This window comes from Mesoplodon bidens (assembly GCF_964165515.1).
Source record: "Mesoplodon bidens genome assembly, contig: HAP1_SCAFFOLD_92, whole genome shotgun sequence".
NCBI lineage: Eukaryota > Metazoa > Chordata > Mammalia > Artiodactyla > Ziphiidae > Mesoplodon > Mesoplodon bidens.
In genome coordinates this window covers 1,740,778-1,763,011 of record NW_027672608.1, presented here as the reverse complement: position 1 = coordinate 1,763,011, position 22,234 = coordinate 1,740,778, and the positions used below count along the sequence as shown (strand labels likewise).

The 22,234-nt window shown below is 41.3% G+C and overlaps 1 protein-coding gene across 2 annotated transcripts; it reads left to right on the top strand.

Moving 5' to 3' along the window:
- Window positions 1–363: 363 nt before the first annotated feature.
- On the top strand, window positions 364–21,067 carry LOC308609922 (uncharacterized protein). Of its 2 annotated transcripts, XM_081259201.1 has the most exons (4): window positions 364–1,055; window positions 4,944–5,070; window positions 6,007–6,102; window positions 18,607–21,067. In XM_081259201.1, the coding sequence occupies exons 1-4, from the start codon at window positions 1,023–1,025 to the stop codon at window positions 19,890–19,892; spliced, it is 1,542 nt and encodes a 513-aa protein (XP_081115327.1). In that variant the 5' UTR covers window positions 364–1,022; the 3' UTR covers window positions 19,893–21,067. The 2 variants fall into 2 exon arrangements, with proteins under 2 accessions (XP_081115327.1, XP_081115328.1); XM_081259202.1 differs by lacking the exon at window positions 6,007–6,102 and having other exon boundaries at window positions 373–1,055.
- Window positions 21,068–22,234: the final 1,167 nt, after the last annotated feature.

The following is a 22,234-nucleotide window of genomic DNA, read 5'->3' as shown; positions in this document are numbered from 1 at the left end:
GACGCGAGCCGGGTCTTTGTGGGCGCCGGCGGGCCGAGAGCCGGGCACCCCTGGCTCTGTTCGCCTGCCGCACCCAGCCATCCCACTGACGTGCCCCTGAACGAGACAGGTCGGGCACTTCGTCCCCATTGGCTGGACCCAGCCACCCTCCTGCTTCTTCCCAACCAGTTCCCAGCGCGCTACCTGCTCAGCGCCTGCCAGCATTTGAATTTGTTTCAGGCTGGCAGTGAACGTGAGAAAATTATTTCCTCCCCTTACCATCACCCCTGCACTCCCGAGTGACAGGCTTGTTTTACGCGAGAAGTGAGTCGCCAGCTTCTCCCAGTGGCAGAACCAGGACTGGACCCAGGTCTTTGGTTTAATGTGCCCTTTCCTCAAGACAGCAGCCCCTCCCCGCCATAGGAGAGCTGATGTTTTCCCTTTTCAAAGCAGCTTTCTCTAGAAATCTGGCAATTGTTTCCTTGACAGGAGGGGGAGGAATTGGGTGGGAATGCTTGAGGTGGAGAAAAGTTGTCACATGCACGCAGGGAGGTTAGAGCAGGTGCTCTGGAGCCCGCGGTGCTTGGAACCCTGGTGCCACCCTCCCTGGCTGTGTGGACTGGGACAAGTTGCTCCCACTCTGCCCTCAGTTTCCTGATCTATAAAATGGGGTGCTGACAGTGCCAACTGTGCTGTGGGACTCGATGATGTATTGATAGGTAGTGCCTGGCATGCGGTGAGGCTCAGGGAGTTGCTGCTACTGCTGATAGAGTCCTAGGACTTTTCCTCTGAGCCAGGGAAAGAGCTGGGCCTGGACCAGGATGACCCAGCCCTTCTCTCTGGTCCTGTCTAGCCCTCGTTCCTTCTGACTTCCTTCTCTGGGGGCACTTGGCATCATTTTCAAGTGGTATAAAGGTTTCAGAGCTGCTGATTCTGAGGGGTGGAAAGCAGAAGGGGCTTCCTCCTGGTTCCCTTTTTCTTCTCTCAGATCTGGCTTCTGGAGACTTCTCCCATCCTAAGGTGAAACTGCCCAGAAAGAGGACATGGCTACTGAACAGAGGGAAGCAAGGTCTCAGGTGAGTTCATTGCCATCTCAGGTCTTAGAGATAGATGGGTTTTTTTTTGTTATTTTACACTTAAACTGAAGTTTTCTCCCCAATACAGTCTTCACCAGGATTTGGAGCCCATGTCCTTCTGCCTTGGAAGAGTTGGTCCACCCTGGTGGATGGTGGATTGCATAGGGAATGCTTGCCTCCAACCCCCCAATCCATGGCCTGTGTTTCTCTTTTTTTTTCTAATAGACATTCTTTTATTCATTAATCTCAATTCACTGTATGATTACTGAATTGATAGGTAAGATGTCACATGTCTTATACCACATGGGGTCAGAACAAACAAACATGCGCACTTGGCAGAGTTCCTTTCTGGCCTGTCTCCTTTGCTCAGTCGTGTCCCCCTCCCTACCCTTGGCCAGAATGCTTTTCTTTTTCTTTCCGCCCCTGAGAAATCCTCATGATACCTTCGCCAGGCTTTTCCCAGTCCATAGTTTTTAGTTTTTCTCCATCTTAACTTTCTGGATCATGTGCCTTGCTTCTGTCACTCTCTTGAAAACTGATGTTGACCTGCCATTTTCATCTTTATGTTGTGAGAATGAGGGTGGGACCCCATCCAGGTGAGCCACTGTGTGAACAAAGGATAGCCATGCTGGTGGGGATGTAGATGGAGAGGTCTCTTGACTCCAAGAGCAGAGAGAAGACTCCTCAGGAAGCAGCAGTGAGAGTTTCATGGGATATTGGTAGTGGAGAGGCAGTGTATACAGTGATTCCTCAGTGGGGCTTTTGAGCCAGATGGCCAGGTTTGTGCCCATCTCCTCTGTTGCTCTTAATGGGTCTTGGGCAAAAAACTCCACCTCTCTGTGCCTCAGTTTCTTACCTCTCTGTGCCTCAGTTTCTTCACCTGTAAAGTGAATACAACAACTGGGCCTACCTCAGAGGGTAGATGAGAGGATCCTGGGAGTTAGTGCATGGAAAGCATTCTTATCAGGGCCGGGCACATAGTAGATGTTCAATATGTGGTGGTTGTGGTAGCTAAACGATATTATTTTAGTTCATGATGTCTATCTCTCTACTGTTGGTAGATAGAAATGACTATACAGTGTCCTTCCTTTACTCATCCTCATCTAACAATAGTAGTTAACATTGCTGGGGAATATCCTGAGGGCTTCACCTTTGTTCTCACTCTCATAGCGAAGCAGAAGTTATTACCCCCATTTTACACGTGAAACTGAGGCTCAACGAAGTCAGGTAACCTGAAATCAAACCCAGGTATGTCTGGCCTCTAAGTTCATGTTAGTTATCATCCAGCCTTTCCTCTGGTACATCTTTCAGAACACAGGGCAGGCCTGGCTCCCAAATGACCAGAGTTCTCTGCAATGTGATGTTGTGTATCTTTTGGACCCATGAAATGTGGTAGTGGTTGATCTTCTGAGACTGTGGCTAGGACCTGCCTCTGCATATTTGGGCTACTGTTTTCTAAGCCCTTCCCATTCCATTCCAACAGAGCCAGGCTGCTCTCTTACCCAGAATCTTCTCCATCCCTGCTTGTGAGTCCTATGTGACATTTCTCCCTAACCTCACCTGCTGCCGATACATCAGTACTATGTGGAATTGTGTGTAAAACTCAGTGACAGGACGTTTAAGACCAGAGAGAGAATATACCTACCAAGTGCTGGGTTAAAAGAAAACTTCAGTTATCGTCTTGTCTCTGCCATTGGTAAAGTATGTGACCTGGTGTCTTAACTGCGCTGGACCTTGTGTTTCTCATCTCTAAAATGAGGATTGAACGAGGAAATAGTATATGGTCCTGTCCAGCGACACTTTTCTTGTTCATATTGTTTCATGCGTTTTTCTTGTCTGCCAGTTGGATTGTAAATTCTTTTGAGGGCAAAGATCATTTCTTGTATTCCCTGCCATGTGCCAATAAATTATCTTATTATACATGCACTGCATGTTAATGTTAAAAATCTCAGAGAATAAAAAAGTAAAATCACTCTTACCCCAACATCTTGAGATAATCATGGTCATACCTTTGGTATGCAGCCCTCAGAATAATTGTCTGTGTACCTTTATTTATTTATTATTTATTTATGTACATGTGTACATATGTATGTATGTATTTTTTATTTTATCATGTTAGCTTTTTATTTTGATAAAATATACATAAGATGAAATTTACCACTTTATCCATTTTTGAGTATATTGGCATTAAGTGCGTTCACAGTGTTGTGCTACCATCACTACTCTTTACCTCCATTGTATGGATTATCATTTATTACTTAACCCTATGAGATAGGCGTTGAGAGGCAGTTCCTTGGATTGGAATTCTACCTCTACCACTGACCAGCTGTGATATTGTGATTTATAATACGAAATATATATTTGGTCTTTGTCCCTGTTCCTGGCACATAATTTCCAAAACCCTTGTGATTTCCTAAGTGGTTAGTAATATGTGCTTTTTATCCCTGAAATTACTTCAGAGCCATGAAGGCACAATGGGTGTGTTTTGTATCCACACCAGAGTTTATGTTAATGAGGTTACTTTTGTACCCCACCGAAGGATGCGGGCTAATTGCCAGGGGAACCAACCTTGATTAAAGTGTTGGAATTTTCAGTCCTGCCCCCCAATAACCCCTCTTATCCATCTGTCACCACCCTAAGAGATGAAAGCTGAATCAGTCGCCAATGGTCAGTGATTTAATCAATCATGCCTATGTAATGAACCTCCATAGAAACCCAGAAGGGTTCAGAGTTCTTCCAGGTTGGTGAACATGTAGAGAGTCAGAGAGAATGGTGAATCCTGAGAGAGCATGGAAGCTGTGCACCCCTTCCCTGTGCCGCTCTTTCACCTGCCAGTTCCTATATCTTCTTTTATCATAAACCCGTAATCTAGTAAGTAAATGTTTTCCTGAGTTCTGTGAGCCACTCTGGCAAATTAATCAAACCTGAGGAGAGGGTTGTAGAAACCTCCAATTTATAGCCAGTCAGTCAGCAGCACAGGTAACAACCTGGACTTGTGATTGACATTGAAAGGGGGCCAGTCTTGTGGGAATCTGACACTATCTTCAGGTGTCAGAATTGAGTTTAATTGTAGGACACCCAGCTGATGTCCCACAATTGCTTGGTGTGTGGAAAACCCCCCACATCTGGTGTCAGAAGTGAAGTAGTGTTGTATTAAGAGTAGCGGAGACATGCAGGAGGAGTGAGTTTTCCCTTCATACCAGCTGTGTGACTTGGATAAATTTCTCTTTGTTTTCTCTTGTGTAAAATGGACACAATAATAGTACCTTCTTCATAGGGTTGTTGTGAAGATAAAATAAAGATATACACTAAAGGTTAATATAAAGCTCTAAGAATAGTACTTAGCCTGAAAAAAAGCATTCAATAAATTATAGCTATTTTAATTTCCATTATTACTGTCCTCAAGCTTTAGGGAGCACAGAGTGCCTTCAGTTATTTAAACTAGCTCCCTCAGTGATTATTGAGGTTGTTTCCATTTCTTTGCTGTTACTAACACCATGATAAATGTCCTTGCATGTGCATTTTTGTTCAGTGTTCATTATCAAACAAATATAGTAATTGGAGAGTTAAAGAGTATGCACATTTTAAAGCTTCTAATGTATGTTATCAAATTGCCAACAGGAAGATTATTCTAATTAACACTCCCACTAATGGCCTTAATACCTCCACCCATCTCTTGTAGCAGTTAACTCGGGGCCTGGTTCATACTTCCTGCTACTCAGTATCTATTTGTCATTGGTCAGTTGTTCATTAAGCAAATGACCTGGAACCTTCAGAACCTAGAATAATATAGAAGCATTTCATGGTAGCCCGTCTACTCCCCACTGCCGCCTTTTTCACCCTGTGTGATGGGTAGTCCTGGGTGAGCTGAGATGCTTGTCTCTACAGGTGTCAGTGACGTTTGAAGATGTGGCTGTGTTCTTTACACGGGATGAGTGGAGAAAGCTGGCTCCTTCTCAGAGAAACTTGTACCAAGATGTGATGCTGGAGAACTATAGTAACCTTGTCTCATTGGGTAAGGAAATTTTCCCTGTAGATACAGAGTTCAGAAATTGGGATACCTCAGCATCTGATTTCCTGGGTAAAAGTCCTGGGTCATTAAAAACTTTAGCTGAGTTTTGCCTTAGCACTGTGCAAACTGGATCTCCATAAATAAACCTGAAAACCTTTTTCTCCCTCGTAGGTATGGAATTGCCCCATGGATGGGACAATCTACAGAGCTGCACATTAGAAATTCCCTCACTGCAGGCAACATTTTCCCACTATGACTGAACTATGATGTGTTTGCTCATCTCTTAACAGAGAGCATCCCTCAACCTTTTTCTTTGACCCAACACTGGCTTTTTTCAATTCTCTTTTACAGGGGTCAGCAAACATTTTCTGTAAAGGGCCAGGGAGTAAATATTTTCAGCTTTGTGGGCCACATATAGTCTCTGTAACATATTCCTTTTCTCTTTTTTTTTGAACCATTCTTTGCTCAAGGGCCATGCATAAACAGACAGTGGCCTAGATTTGGCCTATGACCCATAGTTTGCTGACTGCTGCCATCTTTCAAAGGGAGTCAGATAGTGTTTTCTCATTTTAAACAAGCTACTTGGTACATAATCCTTTCCACAGATACCTGTTACAAATATTAATTTAATCTGTACATTTAACATACATTTAACAGTATATACATATTCCCTCTTGTATAGAAAGCTATTAGCACCCTGTTAATCAAGTCTGCATGTTTATCATACTTCACTAACATATAACTAAATGTTACATTGCCCCTTGCTTTTACCCTAACACACCCCTCACATTGTGGGGGCACAACTGGAGAATCCCACAGAAGTTCTCTGTATCATCCTTAGAGTTTTCCGCTCAGATCTCAGATACCTCTTTGTGTCAAGGCAAAATCAAGTCTTTTTTTTCTTTTTCTTTTTTTTTCTTCTTTTTGGTCTATGAGCAGGACTCCCATATTCCAAATCCGAGGTGATCTCCCTGTTGCAGCAAGGAGAAGATCCCTGGAAGGTAGAGAAAGAAAGCCCTGGAGGCTGCTCTCTAGGTGAGTGGGTGGGGAATGTCTGCAGGCAGCAGTCTGGTAAATGAGTGCATGTGCAACACGGAGATGTTGGTCAGGGAATTTTCTGCACGTTCTCAGTCCTCAAGAAGTTTTGGAGAAGGGATGCTAAGGCCCCGAGTCACAAGCTTCCTCTTCTTCTCTGATAATTACTGCACAAGTGAATCTCTCAGGATCTTTTCTCTTGTTATTTCCTGTTGTTTCAGAGGAGGGCTACATTGTCATGCTTTCATTCAGCAAACTTAGTGCATTTAAGGAACTGCAGATAATTCATTCAGACTGAAGCTCAGGGTATATGGGAAAAGAAAGAGATGAGGAAGGAAATGAGATTAGAGAGCCAGGTGGGGACCACACTATGAAGTGCCTTGGTACAGTTCTTAGGGATGGGAACTGTCCATGGTTGACTGGAGATAATTCAAGAGTTTCAAGCAGAAGAGTTGTATGGTTGATATTTTAGAAAAAATAGTCTGAGTCTGAGATACTTTAAACGTACTTCAGTAAAGGCTAAAGAAGCTGAGGTAGGTCCCTACACTGGCACACAACACCACAGTCAGAAAGCAGCAGCACTGGTGTGGGCGGAGCTCCAAGCTACGTGAAGGACTAAAGCAAGTTTCAGTGCATTATTATGACATATCGCCATTTATGTGTAAAGAAAATTACATGGGTGTTTGTCTATATGCATTATGTGCGTGTAAGTGCCGAGAGAAAGATCGGGGAACACCTAAGCTGGTAACTAGTTACATTTGGATTGGGACTGAGAATGGGCATTGATGAAAGGGGACTTTAGTTACATGCAATGTTATTAAAATTTTCACAGAGAATATATTCATGAGTCCTTATTACACAGTTTCAATTAAATAAGAATGGTTACTTTGGAAACACTGTTGGTCCTAGATTTGAAGTGAGGAAAAAGAAGAGGTGGGAACCTTCTGGAGATTATTCCATAATGTAGGCAAGACATTACCTGGAGGAAGGCATGTGCAGTGAGTTCAGGAAAGAGGAGAGGTCCCTTTATTAAGGGTATAGGACAGGTTCGGTGTGGGATGGGTTTCATTTGAAATGTTAGTGAAATATGGGTAGAGGTCACCAGTGGACAGCTGTAGAAGGTAAACAGGGTCAGAACTCAACAGGGATGTCAGGGAGCCATCAGTGCAAAGGTGGCATTTGAAGCCTTGAGCTGAGCAGATGAGGGAACGGAGGAGAGGACAGAGTCCCAGGAAACCTCAGTGTTTATGAGGTGGGTTAAGAAGGAAGAATCTGTGGCTGAGCCTGAGAAGAAGTCACCAGAGGAGAAAACGGGCAGATTCGGCTGTCATGGAAGTTGAGGTCTGAGAGCTGTTGACCTGGGGAGGCCAGGGCTATGGGGGAGCAGGTTCTAAGCCTCGCTCACTGCTTTCCTGTCCCGTGATAAACAGCAGTGCAACCTTGGACAGAAGGATGCAGGTCCTGCCCTGGTGGAGCTCAGTGGAGGGGGAGGCTAATCGCACACAGGGCTGTGGAATGACAGCCTCCGGTGAGGACCTTGGGGGAAGAGCTGCAGGTGCTGTGAGAACGTGGAACAGGAGGGGTGCTGTGGGCAAGGCTTCCCAAGGAAGGGCCGGATCCCACATTGTGAGAAGCGTTCAGGCACAGGAAGAGCATGTCCGAGAGTCCAGACAAAGGAAGCCGGCATGTGGAGACGGGAGCAGGGAGAGGGGGCCGGGACCTGAGAGCCAGGCATAGCCTCTGAGGAGTTGAAGTACCCTGGCCACGAGCCCAGGTTTATATTCTGCAAGGATCAGCCTGCAACCAATGTGGAGCCACCTGCCATAGACGTAGTAGGACTTGTCTGAGGTTGCTGTCGGGTCCAGACGGGTCACTGATGACCCCTCACAATGCGGGCCCAGCAGAAGGGCTGTGGGACAGGCTGTCTCGATCCCTAAAGCACCCACACCTATAGTAGAGCTCGTTCTTCCCCGTATAATGTGAGATCTTTTGAGGTGGGAACCACACTTATCTCTCCTTATATCTTTTAACTGTCACTTGGGAGAAATATTCTAATTTTGTGGGAACTGCTAGAGACCACCACAAAGTAAACAGAGAACGCAGGCAGCAGGAAACCAGTGGAGAGTTTAGGAGGGGCGTCAGGTGTGGACTGAGTATGGCGTGGAAGATCAAAGGAAGAGACGGAAGAATTGTTCCCTTTCCATTTGCCTCGGGAGCCTCTGATCCATGAGGAGTCCCCCTTCCTGAGTGAAGTGTTAGTTGGATTAAACTGAATAGAAAGTATGACTGGAGTCGAAAGCTGTCCAGAGAGACCCTGAAGACACCTAGTGGTGATGTCAAGTCCTTCTCAGGGTTGGGAAACTGTCCCCAAAGGAAAACTCTGAGTGGGTGTCTGGAGGAAGTAAGGCCATCAGAGCCAAGCAGTGTGTGCATTTCTCTTGATGGGATGAACCTCCTCTCTTTGGTCAAAGGAGACAGTCAGATGGGGCGTCCTGGGTGTGCTGGCGTGTGGTTGTGTCTCTCCTGCACCCCTGGCAAGTCTCCCATTTGCCTGGACTAAAGTGCCCTTGGAACAGTTTCCCTTCCAAGGGGAGCTCACTTCCCTGTGAGCTTAGGTGAGGGACCTGGATGTTCTTGGAAGTACCTTGATCATTAACTCTAGACCAGAACTAAAAACCAACCCTTTGAACAGCCGGTGACAGAAAAGCTTATGCTTCCAGGGTAGGACTCCTAGAACCTCTAATTGCCTCCAAGTGTATTTTTAAAATATAATTTTCACTTCAAAACTACTCACAAATAGGAAAAACAAGACAAAAAGGGAAAACAAACTGTCATCCCTGGATCTGTATGTTTCATGTTGAGAGATGGGAGGAAATGGCTCAAAGGGTACACGTCTCATCTGAATCTGTTACTTAAGAAATGAGTCCAAAGTCTAATCACTATTCTGGCATATTATGTATATAAGTTATATATATATATAAAATAAGAATAATGTGATTCAATCAACTTGAAAGTCTCATGAGTTTGATTTACTCCTAACATGAAAATATTCTTTTATTAAAAAAATTTAAAATCCAGGGATGATCTAGGTAAACAGTTACCCCCAATGAAAAGGTGTTTTTCTTTCTTTGTCTTTTTCTCTTCCTTTGTTATATTTATGCAAGAATTCAGGGCAGACTGAACCTGGAAGGGTGGTCAGCTAAGGGGTTGCTTGTGGACTGCCTTCCACTCACCGAGACTTGCTGGGGCTTCATCTGCACAGAGAGTAGGGGTCTTTTTCTAATTTGCAGAAAGGTGCTATAGGGGTTATAGCGGCAGCCTAATGAAATAACATGCAGTGATTTTAAGGAGTGAATTTCTTACAAGGTGAAAGTTGAGCCCAAATGCTCTGTAGCCCTGTTTACTATGTTTGATTTAGTCTTGTTCTCATCCCCTGCGGTCCTCTCCTGCCACCAACATCTACTGTCCTTGTAGCTGCCAGAATGGTCTATTTAAAAGATAGATCAGGTCATCTCACTCGCATGCTCAAAACCTCTAGTGGCTTCTATCACATAGAACACAATCCAAAGCCCCCAGCGTGGCCCTCAGAGGCCTTTGTGGTCTGGCCCCAGCTACCTCTTCGCCTTCACCTCCTTCCTCTCTGCCCTTCATTGGAGAACTCTAATCACCCTGGCCTCCTTGTAGTTCATCAGGAAGGCCAAGCAGGCTCCCACCTCAGGGCCTCTGCACTTGCTTTTTCCTTTCCTGGACCATTCTTCTTCCTGACGGCCAGGAGCCCACTTGACTCACTTCCTCACACTATACAGGTTTCTGCTCAGATGGCACTTTGTCAGTTAGACACAGCTCATCCTTTGTTCTTTGTCCTCCACAGGACACAGGTCCTTTGTCCTCCACATTCTTTATCCCCTCACCATGCTTCATTTTCTCTCAGAGTACTTATTACTGCAAAATAGTACATATTTATTTATTATCAGCTCTTCCTCTGGATTGTAAATTCCCCCATGCTGGGTTGTCTGTTTCATTTGTTCCCATGTCCCCAGTACCTAAAATAGTGTCTGGTCAGAGTCAGCTTCCAGTTAGTGAATGTATGAATGACTTGGTTAGGTAGTCGTGATGGAGACAGAAAAAAGGGAACCAGTTGCAGAGATATTTGGCAGATAAAAGCAACAGGACTTGGAGATGGTTTAGATATGGAAGATAGAGGAGATGGAGTTGTCAAGGATGCGTGGTTGTTTTGTGGTTTGTTCTGGGATGGACAGTGATATCATTCACTGAGATAGTGGTGCTAGGAGATCAGATTTGGGGGATGGTATAAATATGGTTTTGGATGACTTAAATTGTCTTTGGTTGACCCAGTTATTCAAGTGGAGATGTCAAATAGCCTGTTTGATTTGGAGTTTCACACCTTATAATGTACCCTGGGCATTAAATGTAAATTTGGGAGACCCTGTCACTAAAGATAATTGAAACAGTGGCTGAGTTTGAGTTAGCCTGTGGAGTGGATTCAGAGTACAGCAAGAGCAAGAAAGAGCCTAGGACTCAATCTTGAGGAACTCTGGCATTTCATGGCTAGGCAGAGAGAAATGAACCCATAGGGAAGACAAGGATAAGGTGTACTCTAGAAGGAAACTCGGGAGTCTAGTGTCATTGAAGTCAAGTCTCATAAAGGATGGTATCAGTAGAGGTAGGGAAAAGTAGATGAACTTGAGACATATTTAGATGGCAGAATAAACAAGTCTTGGTAATTGATTAGCGGAGGGAGAGGTGTGAAGGATGCCTTTTAAAGTTTTGATTCAGAACTGGTGCCAATTACAGACAAAAAGGTTGTACAGGTTGGGGGGAGGAAATAATCATAAATTCAGTTGAGCTGTCTTTGAGACACTCAAGTTGCTGTTTTAAGCTGGATTTTGTATAATTAGGTATGGAGAGTAGAGAAGTCTTGCCTAGAGTATGTTTATAGTTGAAGCTGGCCTGTGGAAAGTGTACAGAGTGAAAAGAATCAGGGGCCTAGCACTCAAACCTATGGAACTCCAAGGATTAAAGATCAGGTAGAGGAAAATGAGCACACAAAGGAGATTGAAGCTGGTGGAACATGAGAAGAATTTGGAGTTAAGTTCAGGGTCACTGTAGCTTAGGTAGTGAGCATCTGAAGGAAAATGAGGGGTCACTATCAGATGCTGCTGAGAGGTAAGTTAGGTGGGGACTGAAGAGAGCATCTTGGCTTTGTCACATGAAGGTCATGGTTGCCTTAGAGTAATGGTAAGGACAGAAGCCAGAATGGAGCCCATGAGGGGTGAGTGAGCAGGAGGAGATGAATATGTGTGGGATACGACAAGGTGAGATGTGACAAGGAGGCAGTAGCTGGAGAGCTCTTGCATGCAAATATAAACAAATATTTCTTGTTTTTCTCTGTCCACTCAAATTATATTATACAGCACACATTATTCTGCCCCTTTCTCTTGATATATATTGAAACTCTTTCCATGTCAGTACATAAAGAGCTTCCTCATTCTAAGGAGTAGTTCTACGGCCTTCAGCTAGCTCTCTTCTTGGCTGGCAGAAGAGGTGATTTTGGTTGTATGTGGCTTTGGATAATGTTAGCCCATTGGGTCCAGTTTGGGCTAGAATTTTATAAATGCTATGGTTTCTAATTAGCAATATGGATATTGGTTTAAAGCTGTACCTTTATCGTGTACCCATATGATGTCCTGGTGTATTACAGTTAGAGTTAATCCAACTGTCCATCAAAGGAATCTGGTTGAATAAGCTGAGGGACATTCTCATGGTGGAATTCTCACTGTAAATAAGAATGAGGAAGAATTCTGTAAATTCCACTGTGGGGTGATAATATTACTAAGTAGGGGAAAGTGCAGAACAGAACAGTGAGAGTAGGAGTTTTATCAAAGGAAGGAGGAGATACCAAAAAAGAAAAAGTGTATATTTGCTTATATTAAAAAAAATAGAGAAGCCAAATAAAAAAATGATAAAAGCAGATCTATAAAAATGGTTACCTATAAGGTGAAGGAAGGAAAAGAAAAAGTATTGAGAGAACAAGGATAGAATGTAGAATTTTTTTAGGTATCTTGTTTTTATAATGTTGACTTTGGAACCATAAAAATGTTTTATAGGGCTTCCCTGGTGGCGCAGTGGTTGAGAGTGCGCCTGCCGATGCAGGGGTTCGTGCCCCGGTCCGGGAAGATACCACATGCCGCAGAGCGGCTGGGCCGTGAGCCATGGCCACTGAGCCTGCGTGTCCAGAGCCTGTGCTCCACAGCGGGAGAGGTCACAACAGTGAGAGGCCCAAGTACCGCAAAAAAATAAAAAAATTATAAATTATAAAACAAGATTAAACAAAAATGAAAAAGTGTTCCATAAATATTGAAAGCAAAATGAAACAAATGACCCTAATTGTGTTTCAGGTTGTTGGCTTAGTCACAGAGAAAAATAATCTCAAATGCTTTTAAATCACAGCAGCTTGAATAAAGATCCTTAGTGATTTATATAAATATTATGGTTTATAATAAGACATATATATTTGGTACAGAGCTCCTAAAACCCTGGGAATTCGTAGGTGATGAGAGCCACAACGGTGTCTTTGTTATGTTAATGAGGTTTCTTTTGGACCCTATCTTAGGATGGGGCCTGGTTGCCAGGACCAATCATGTGATTAGAGGTTTGAAAGTTGACCTCCAGGGAGGGGAGGGGGACTGGAGGTTGAATTAGTTGCCAGTGGCCAATGATTTAATCAATCATGCCTTTATAATGGCGCCTCCATAGAAACCCAAAAGGACAGATTCAGAAAGCTTCTGGGTTGATGAATATGTGGAGATCTGGGGAGAGTGGTGTAGTTAGAGAGGGCTTAGAAATTCCATGCCCTTTCCCCATACATTGACCTGTGCATCTCTTCCATCTGTTCCCAAGTTATATCCTCTTATAATTACCTGGTGATCTAGTAAGCAGAATGTTTCTCTGAGTTCCATGAGCCACTGTAGCAAATTAACCAAACGTAAGAAGGGGGTCGTGGGAACCTCTGATTTATAGCCAGTTGGTCAGAAGTACAGATGATAACCTGGGTTTGTGACTGGTGTCTGAGGGAGGCAGGGGGCAGTCTTGTAGGACTGAACGCTTATCCTGTGGGATATGATGCTATCTCCAGGTAGATAATGTCAGAGTTGAGCTGAATTGAGGACACCCAGTTGGTATCCAAGAATTGCTTATTATTGATGTGGAAACCGCCCCCCCACCACCACATTGGAATTGGGTGAAGAACATGTAATTAATGCCTTACAGGCAAAAATAACTTCAAACAATAATGTTGATTTTGGTGGTTATAATAAAAATATGTGGTTATGTTTACAAATAGAGTTCTTATCTTTGAGAAATGTGTCTGAAGTATTATTGATGAAATGATATAATACGGAGTTAGTGTACTTGAGCATATGCTAATGAAAGAGATGTAAGGGAGTTGTATTAATTTTCTCACCTGCTCCAACAAAGTGCCACAAACTGTGTGGCTTTAAACAACAGAAATTTATTGTCTCACAGTTTTGTGGGACCATGCTCCCTCTGAAACTCCAGGTAGAATCCTTCCTTGCCTCTCCCTACCTTCTGGATGTGGCCAGTGGTCCTTGTTCCTTGGCTTGCAGCTGCATCACTCCAGTCTCTGCTTCTCTTGTCACTTGGTGTTCCCCTGGGGTATCTTGACATGGTCTTTCTGTGCTTGCCTGTGTCCAAATTTCCCTTTTATAAAGACACCAGTCATATTAGAACCTACCCTAATCACCTCATCTCAACTTGATTGAATCTGCAAAGTTACTTAACCGTACCAAATAAGGTTATATTCTGAGTTATTGGAAATTAGGACTTCAACATATCTTTTTTGGGTGATGCAATTCAACCCATAATAAGGTAATAGATGAAACAGCATTAGTGATTGTTGATGCTGGCTTGGCAATTCATTGTACAATTCACTCTACTTTTGTACATGCTGAACATCTTCCATAATAAAAAGCGTTAAAAATCAGAATTACCAACAACAGAATTTCTAAAACAGCATTTCTCTTTTTCACCAACACAGGCATTCTGGAATACATTTACAGATGTGTAGTTCTGCCCCCATCGTGGTGTTGTGTGTAATTCTCAGCATATAGCTCCCTCAATTCTCTGACTCTAGAAAACCTTATGAGACTGCAAATGCATGTGACATTTTTATAGGAATAATTTTGAATCTGACCACCTGTAGGATAAGGTGGGAAGGATATAGGTCTGGAAAGTTGGCTTGGGTTCAAAGATTTTGATGCTGCCTTTAGCCCTCACACTATCCCTCCATCTAATCTATGGCTAATCCTTTAAAATCCCATTTTAGACATTTCTTCCCCCAAATTCTGGCCACCACTAGTACGCCTTCCCAGCTTGTACTTGCTACTGTCTGAGGGTAGTTTGGATGTTGTTGTAAGCTCACATTTTCATCCATTTCTGTCTTGTGTTTTTGTTGTATAAATGACCACACTTCTCCTTTTTTGTCTCTAATGCCAAACTGGGAGCTCCTTAAAGAAGTTAACTGTTTCTTTTCATTACCAGATCTGGAATGTCTTGTGGATCACATGCCTAAGATAGAGCCTGACATGTTGTAGGTGCTTTTTAAGTATTTGATGAATGAATTAAATAAGGAGCAGTCAGTGCTTTTTGAAATAATAAGAGGAGTTCTATATAGTAAGAAGGTTAAGTTCAGTGGGAAGTAATACTAGAAAGGTGAGAAACAGGTCAGAGGATCAACTTGAAGGTCAATAGCAATAGTCACTATTGAGTAAGGAGATCCTGAACTTGGATGTATTAATGATGGTTGTTAGAGACATCTTAGTGAAGAGATTCAAGGGAATTTGATGACTGACTAGACTTGGAATGCAGGGGAGAGAAGCTTCTGAGATGAAACTAAGAATTCATTGCAAAGGAGCTGAAGAAGTTATGATATAATTCAGAACTTGGAAACACAAAAAGAGTTTGAAAGGAATGCACTGGATTCGGATTTGGACAAGCTGAATTTGAAGAAAAATACTCAAATGAAGAGTCTAGCAGGCAGCTGGAAATACCTCTGTAAAGTGTTTTGAGGCTCAGGATAGTCATTCAGATAGGAGGTGTGGGAGTGGATGAAATCATCTAGGGAGAGAAGGTTGAAGAGAGACTCACAGAGATTCATAAGCACCAAGGGAGGAGAAACTAGACCTAATGACAGGAACTAGTCAGGGCGGTGGTCATTGGCAAAATCACCTGTACTCTAAACTTCTGACCTAAGTCATAACCTTGTTCATGAGTTAGCTCAGGCCCAGGCTTGATTCTGGGAGAGAGCAAAAGTTGAACTGCGCTTCAGGAGACACATCTTAGACCTACAGAAAACTTTAAGCAGACCATAAAGAACAGTTAGGATGTCCATAATCCAGGACTCATGTCCCCTTCATTGGGAAACATGACTGTTTTAAGTTATTAGTCCCATTCTGGACTAAGGCATTGGCACTTGAAGTAGAGTCGAGGTGAGTTTCCCAGTATTGGTATGGACCCTTGTAGCTATAATTACTTCCATTAAAAAATAAAAACTCCCCATGTCCTGTTTCTCTATTCTCCTTTAAACAGAACTTTTCAAAAGCATTTCTATACTTGATGTCTCCATGTTCTCACCTCCCATTGTTTCTTCTGTGCACTCCACTAGGGCTTTCTTCCTTACTATTCCATGAAAAGCAGTTATTAAATCACAAACAGTCTCCATCTTGGCACAATCAGAGTTAAGTTTTTAATTCTTAAATTGTTTAACAAAGTTGATCATTGCCTCCTCACTGGAGTACTTTCTTCCTTTGGCTTCTGGACCACCATATTCTTCTGCTTTTCTTCCTTTTCTTGCCCTCTAGTATTACAATGCCTAAGTGATTTTTTCAGTTCTTCAGCTTTTTTTGCTTTTTTGGCTGCGTTGAGTCTTCATTGCTGCGCACGGGCTTTCTCTAGTTGCAGCAAGCGTGGGTTCTTTGTTGCGGTGTGTGGACTTCTCATTGTGATGGCTTCCCTTGTTGCAGAGCACGGGCTCCAGGTGCACAGGCTCAGCAGTTGTGGATCATTACCTGGTCCATAGTAGGCAGTTAATAAATATTTGTGAATGGAAAGGATGTCTCCAGCATATGCAAAGATAACAAAATAAGAAAAAAACATGTAGTGCTCCAGAAACTGCATGTAGTTCAGCATACATGGTAAGAAACCAGGGGAGGGAGATGAGTACCAAGGTGAATGAAGATCAGATCATGAAACACCTTGTTGACCATGTTAAGTACTCTGGACCTTACTTATATACAAATCATTGAAGATAAGTTGGAGGATCTTACAGAAGTTTGCAACATGGTAAGATGTGGATTTTAGATTACTGTGGCTACAGTGTGGAGACTGAATTGACAGCAAGATTTGAGGTGGGGAGACTTGTTAGGAGTCTATGGTGGAACAGTAAAGCATGAGAAACAGAGTACCATTTAGGTACCCGAGCCCAGTGCTCAGGGCTCTAGTAAAGTTGTTGGTTGTAAAACTGCAGTCTTTACATACAGACCTAAGGCAGGGTCTCTAACTTTGCCTTATAAACTACAATCCAAAATTTTGGAATCTTGCTATCTTCTTCCCAGCTCGTGTAGTAACCTAGAACCAATGACTGATGAAAGTACTCCATTTTTACCACTGCCTCCCACACTTGTGCCCAAATAATGTTATTGAAATTTGGATCACTTAAGCAAGACTTAGATGGAAAAGGAAATTGAAAGGTGTTGAACAGAAAATAAAGAACTCCTCTTTCTGTTACAACAAATAGTAAAGATTAGAGAGCAGATAGGTTTTGTGATTGGCTAAGTGAAAAAGAGCTATTACACAAAATGCACATTATGGTCTCTTCCAGAAGATGTGGTTCCTAATTTAATGAGTGATTTATTGATACTTATCTATATATGTATTTTAAAATGAGTGTTATTCTCACTTGCTCGGCTTGGCAAATATCAGTGCCTTAAAAAAATAGTAAAGATGGGTGCATATAAAATTAGTCAGAGAGGGTGTGTAGAGTTGGGGGGAAAATCCCAAACCCTAGGGAAAGCAGTTTTAAAGTGGAAATAGAAAGTTACTCATGAAGGAAACTGAGAAGTTAACACTGGTAGAAGAAAAGAGAAAAGCAGAATATATTATGTTCACCAAGCAGATAGAATCTGTAAACAGGTGAGAAAGTGAATGTCAGATAGGAATCTCAAAATACAGTGAGTTGCAAAGGAGCCCTTTAAATGGTTACTCTAGCCCAGGAGAAAATGCCAAAATATATGTATACCTATTCCCCACCAGAATTTAATATTCAATGAATTGTGTCCTTACCCAACTTTAAAATTTATTGAATTTAATTCTGTTTTTTACCACCTTATCATGTTAGCCCTTTTTACCTTTTTATGTTTATTCCTGTCTTATTGATCTTTGACTCTTTTCTGTGCTGCTTGCATAGCATCTCCTGCTTGATAAATGAGCAAGGCTGCTTTCTTATCTTGCAAATTTTGGCTTCATGCCTACCTGTTGGCACCTCTGTAGATTAATTCAGTAATTACTTCCTGTTTGAACTGGCTCTGAAACCCTCCCACTGCTTGTATAATGTACTGTCCTGGAAGGCAACTTCTCATGCAAGTCTTGAATCCCCTGTGTGTGTGTGTGTGTATGTGTGTGTGTGTGTGTGTATGAAATTAATATATAAATAATTGAGATTATTTGACATTGTTCAAATTAGGTATATATAAGTTATTAAGGAAGGTTAACAAAACAAACATTTTGTGTATAGTTCAGATGCCATTAGGAGGATCTGTAGGTGAATAGGGCATGCTAATCTGCTTGCAGAGAACATTAGGGTAGAAAAGGAAAGTGAAAAATATTTAGATATAGATATATATAATTACATATATAGAATATATAGATATATATTTTTAACACTGTGGTGAGTGCCTATAATAACAGGAATGCTCTATGGAAACTCACAGTCAAGAAGGGGCTCAGAGCTAACTTTTGAACTGAATCTGAAGGATACAAAGGAATTTGGCATGAGGGAAAAGGGATGAAGACTTTCCAGGTTAGGAATGATTACACAAAGAAGAAAAATGTCATGAAGATAATTTAGGATTCTATCATAGGCTTTGGACTCTGATCCCAGGCTGCCTTTTCCAATTCATGGCTCCCCTTTGAATCCCTCTTCTCCATTTTCCATTAGCCAATTCTTCTGATCACTCTTACACTCACCCTCTTTAAATGTGTTGTTTAATCTTTTCTCCACCCTGTTGTTCTCAACTCCTGTTGATTGTTTCTCTGTACTGCTTAAATCTCCTAAGTTTTTCTTCTTACTGTTTTTGGCCATATACCAAGACCTTATTTAAATACCATCATTATTCAGTCTATACATTAGTCTCAGTAGCCAAATGCTGTATCACATGGAACATCTTCAGTTTTTTCTTTCCCTTCCAGGATGGAAGAACAGTTATAAAACCAAAAAGTCAACTGAAACACAAGGTTCTTCATTTCAGGAGCTGATAATGAAAAGATCCAAAAGGAGTGGACCCTGGGACTTCAAATTAGAAAACCCCTGCAAATATGAAGACAGATTAGAGAAAAAGCAGAAGAAAAAAGAAAGTGTTCAGATAGTTTCAGTCGCTCACAAAAAAATCCTCACTGTAGAAAGAAAACATAAAAATTCTGAATTTGGCCAAAACTTCAGCCCAAAGTCAGTCCTTGTTAGGCAACAGATGGTTCCCAGAGAAAAAAACCCACCAAAATGTGAAATACAAGGAAACAGCTTCAAACAGAATTCCAATTTATTTAATCAACAAAAAATCAACACAGCCAGGAAACGTTATAAATGTAGTATGTGTGAGAAAACCTTCACTAATACTTCATCCCTTCGTAAACATGAGAAAAACCATAGTGGAGAGAAATTGTTTAAATGTAAAGACTGTTCAAAAGCCTTTAACGAAAGTTCAGCTCTTATTCAACATCAAATAACTCATACTGGAGAGAAACCATGTATATGTAAAGAATGTGGGAAAGCCTTCACTCTCAGTACATCCCTTTATAAACACCTAAGAACACACACTGTGGAGAAATCCTATAGATGTAAAGAATGCGGTAAATCCTTCAGCAGAAGGTCAGGCCTTTTTATACATCAAAAAATCCATGCTGGAGAAAACCTCTATAAATATAATCCAGGTAGGAAGGCATCTAGTTGCAACACATCCCTTCCTGGATGTCAGAGAATGAATTCCAGAAAGAAGTCCTATTTATGTAATGAATGTGGCAATACCTTTAAGTCTAGTTCATCCCTTTGTTATCATCAGAGTATACACACAGGAGAGAAACCTTTTAAATGTAGTGAATGTGGGAGAGCCTTCAGTCAGAGTGCATCTCTTATTCAACATGAAAGAATTCACACTGGAGAAAAGCATTATAGATGTAATGAATGTGGAAAAGGTTTCACTTCTATTTCACGACTTAACAGACACCGAATAATTCATACTGGTGAGAAGTTTTATAATTGTAATGAATGTGGTAAAGCCTTAAGTTCCCACTCAACACTTATTATTCATGAAAGAATTCATACTGGAGAGAAACCATGTAAATGTAAAGTGTGTGGGAAAGCCTTCAAAGTTCAGCTCTCATTCAACATCAGAGAATGCATACTGGAGAAAGACCCTATAAATGTAATGAGTGTGGGAAAACATTCAGGTGTAACTCATCCCTTAGTAATCATCAGATAATTCACACAGGAGAGAAACCATATCGATGTGAAGAATGTGGGATATCTTTTGGCCAAAGATCAGCTCTTATTCAACATCGAAGGATTCATACAGGAGAGAAACCCTTCAAATGTAATACATGTGGGAAAACTTTTAGACAAAGCTCATCACGTATTGCCCATCAGAGAATTCATACTGGAGAGAAACCCTATGAATGTAATACATGTGGGAAACTTTTCAATCACAGGTCATCTCTTACTAATCATCATACAATTCATATTGAAGAGAACCCCTAGAAAGTAGGTTTGCATGTGTGACATTCTGAAAGCAAAGCTCATCAGAATACATGAAAGTGATGTAATAAATGTAATGGATATGAAAAGCCATTCTACGATTTAGTCATCAAATAATAAATTCCAAGGATAAACCTATGTAATAGATAATGAGAAAAGTGGAAATTGTTCAGTCCTATCAGACACTTTATAATAACCTAAAATGAAGAATTCCTGACTGGAGACATTGACTTTGGGCATTTGTAAAGTAATTGTTTTCTCTACAGCATCGCATGCTGCATATCATATGTCATTGTTGTAAACATCTGGGTGATGAGGGGAAGTGTGCACTGGATTTCCTGTTAAACTGTAAACTTAATACTTTTTAAAAAATAACTGACATTGTAATAGTATATAAAAGATGTCGTCAAAGAAATTATACATTTTTAGAGAAAAGGACCAAATGAAAGTTAAAAATGAATTGTAAACTACCTCTGACTTTCTGGGGTTTGTCCTTTTCGTGACTTGATGTCATACTTTGTGTCTGGATTTCATTTAAAAGTAGAAATAAAAGTCTGTTCTCTTCCTTTGTTCTAGTAATTGCTGTGAATTGGAAATTTTCTACACAATTTTTAATTCTGTTCTCAGAATTATTTTTTTCTCTGAAGTCATTTATTATGAAATTATACATGCTATATACTGTGAGCTGTCATCTTAAGTATATTAAATGGAAAAATAAGCAATTTTCAAGTTTAAAGCTATTAAATTATATTTAATATATATTATACATATATATTTAATAACATATATTCTAAATTCACAGCAGAAGGGGCTGTCAAAAGTAGTTTAATGAATCTAGCATATGTGCCAAAATATTGAAAGGTACATCAATCACTTCATGAAATAAAGAGTATGTTTTTCCTACTTGGTGTTCTCTAGTGTCAAACAATTTTAAGAAAACAAAAGGAGTAATTTATAAGCAACTCAGTAGTTTGGTTGGTTGGTTGCTTGAGTCCCAGCTTTGGGACTGCACACTGGGAATTTTAAGAAAAAAGTCACAGGCCTTCAAGAAGCCATGAATGGAGGAAAGGGGATGGAGGACTATCAGATGAGTAAAGCAAATTATTATGTCACTGTATGTAAGTGTGGTTGTTTTAACAGGCAGATAGATAGGTTGTGACAATATGTTGCAGTGCAAGAAAGTTGTAGAGATGTGGACATGATGAAGGAGAGATTGAATGTAACCAAGGAAACCTGGTGACATCAGAGAAAGCTTTCCAGAGGCAATGATGCCTGAGCCAGGTTTTGAAAGAATAATAAGAACTCTCCAGAGGATGAGATAAGCATTCCAAATAGGAGAGGTAGAGGTGAGTAATACCATGACACCTTTATGGAAACTCAAGTATAGAACTAATGAGCAGGAGAATGGCAGATGTTAAAGTCTGAGTAGAAGGCAGAGGCCAGATAACAAAGGGCCTATTTGCCATGAAAAGTAGTTTGGATTTTATCCTGAAATTGATGGAGTCAGTTAAAAATGTTAAGCAAGGAACATTGTTCTGGCAACGATGTATAGAGGGTGAATTTAGTATGTATTAAAGCTGTATAGACTGATGCCTAGAAATCTGGGCTATGGTAATTCAAGTGATAGGTGAATGAGAGTCCAAACTCAAGCAGGGATAGCATATATGGAGAACAGGAGACAAGATAATGGATTAGAAACAAGTCATGGTGTTCACAAGCAAAGAGATGAGGTTGGTGAATGAGAAGGCTAAGCTGACTCAGGGTTGCCAGGTATCCTGTGTATACTGGATATGTCTCGTATTGAATGATTTTGAACTGCATTCTGTATTGATTTTGTCAGGTCACCCTTATTGTAATAAGTTGTGCTTTTTCCCAGTAATGAAAATCGAGCAGTTGAAACTATTTTTCTGCTTCAGTAATTGGCACTTAAATGACTTAGGTGGCAATGCTAGCTGAAAATTGTATCTCCACAAAGACCAAAACAATCCCTTATAGTCTCTCTCGTATTTTTGGCTGAGGAAAGACCAAAGTTGGGGGGGCGGGGTGGGTGTAGGAGAAGGTAAATAAGAA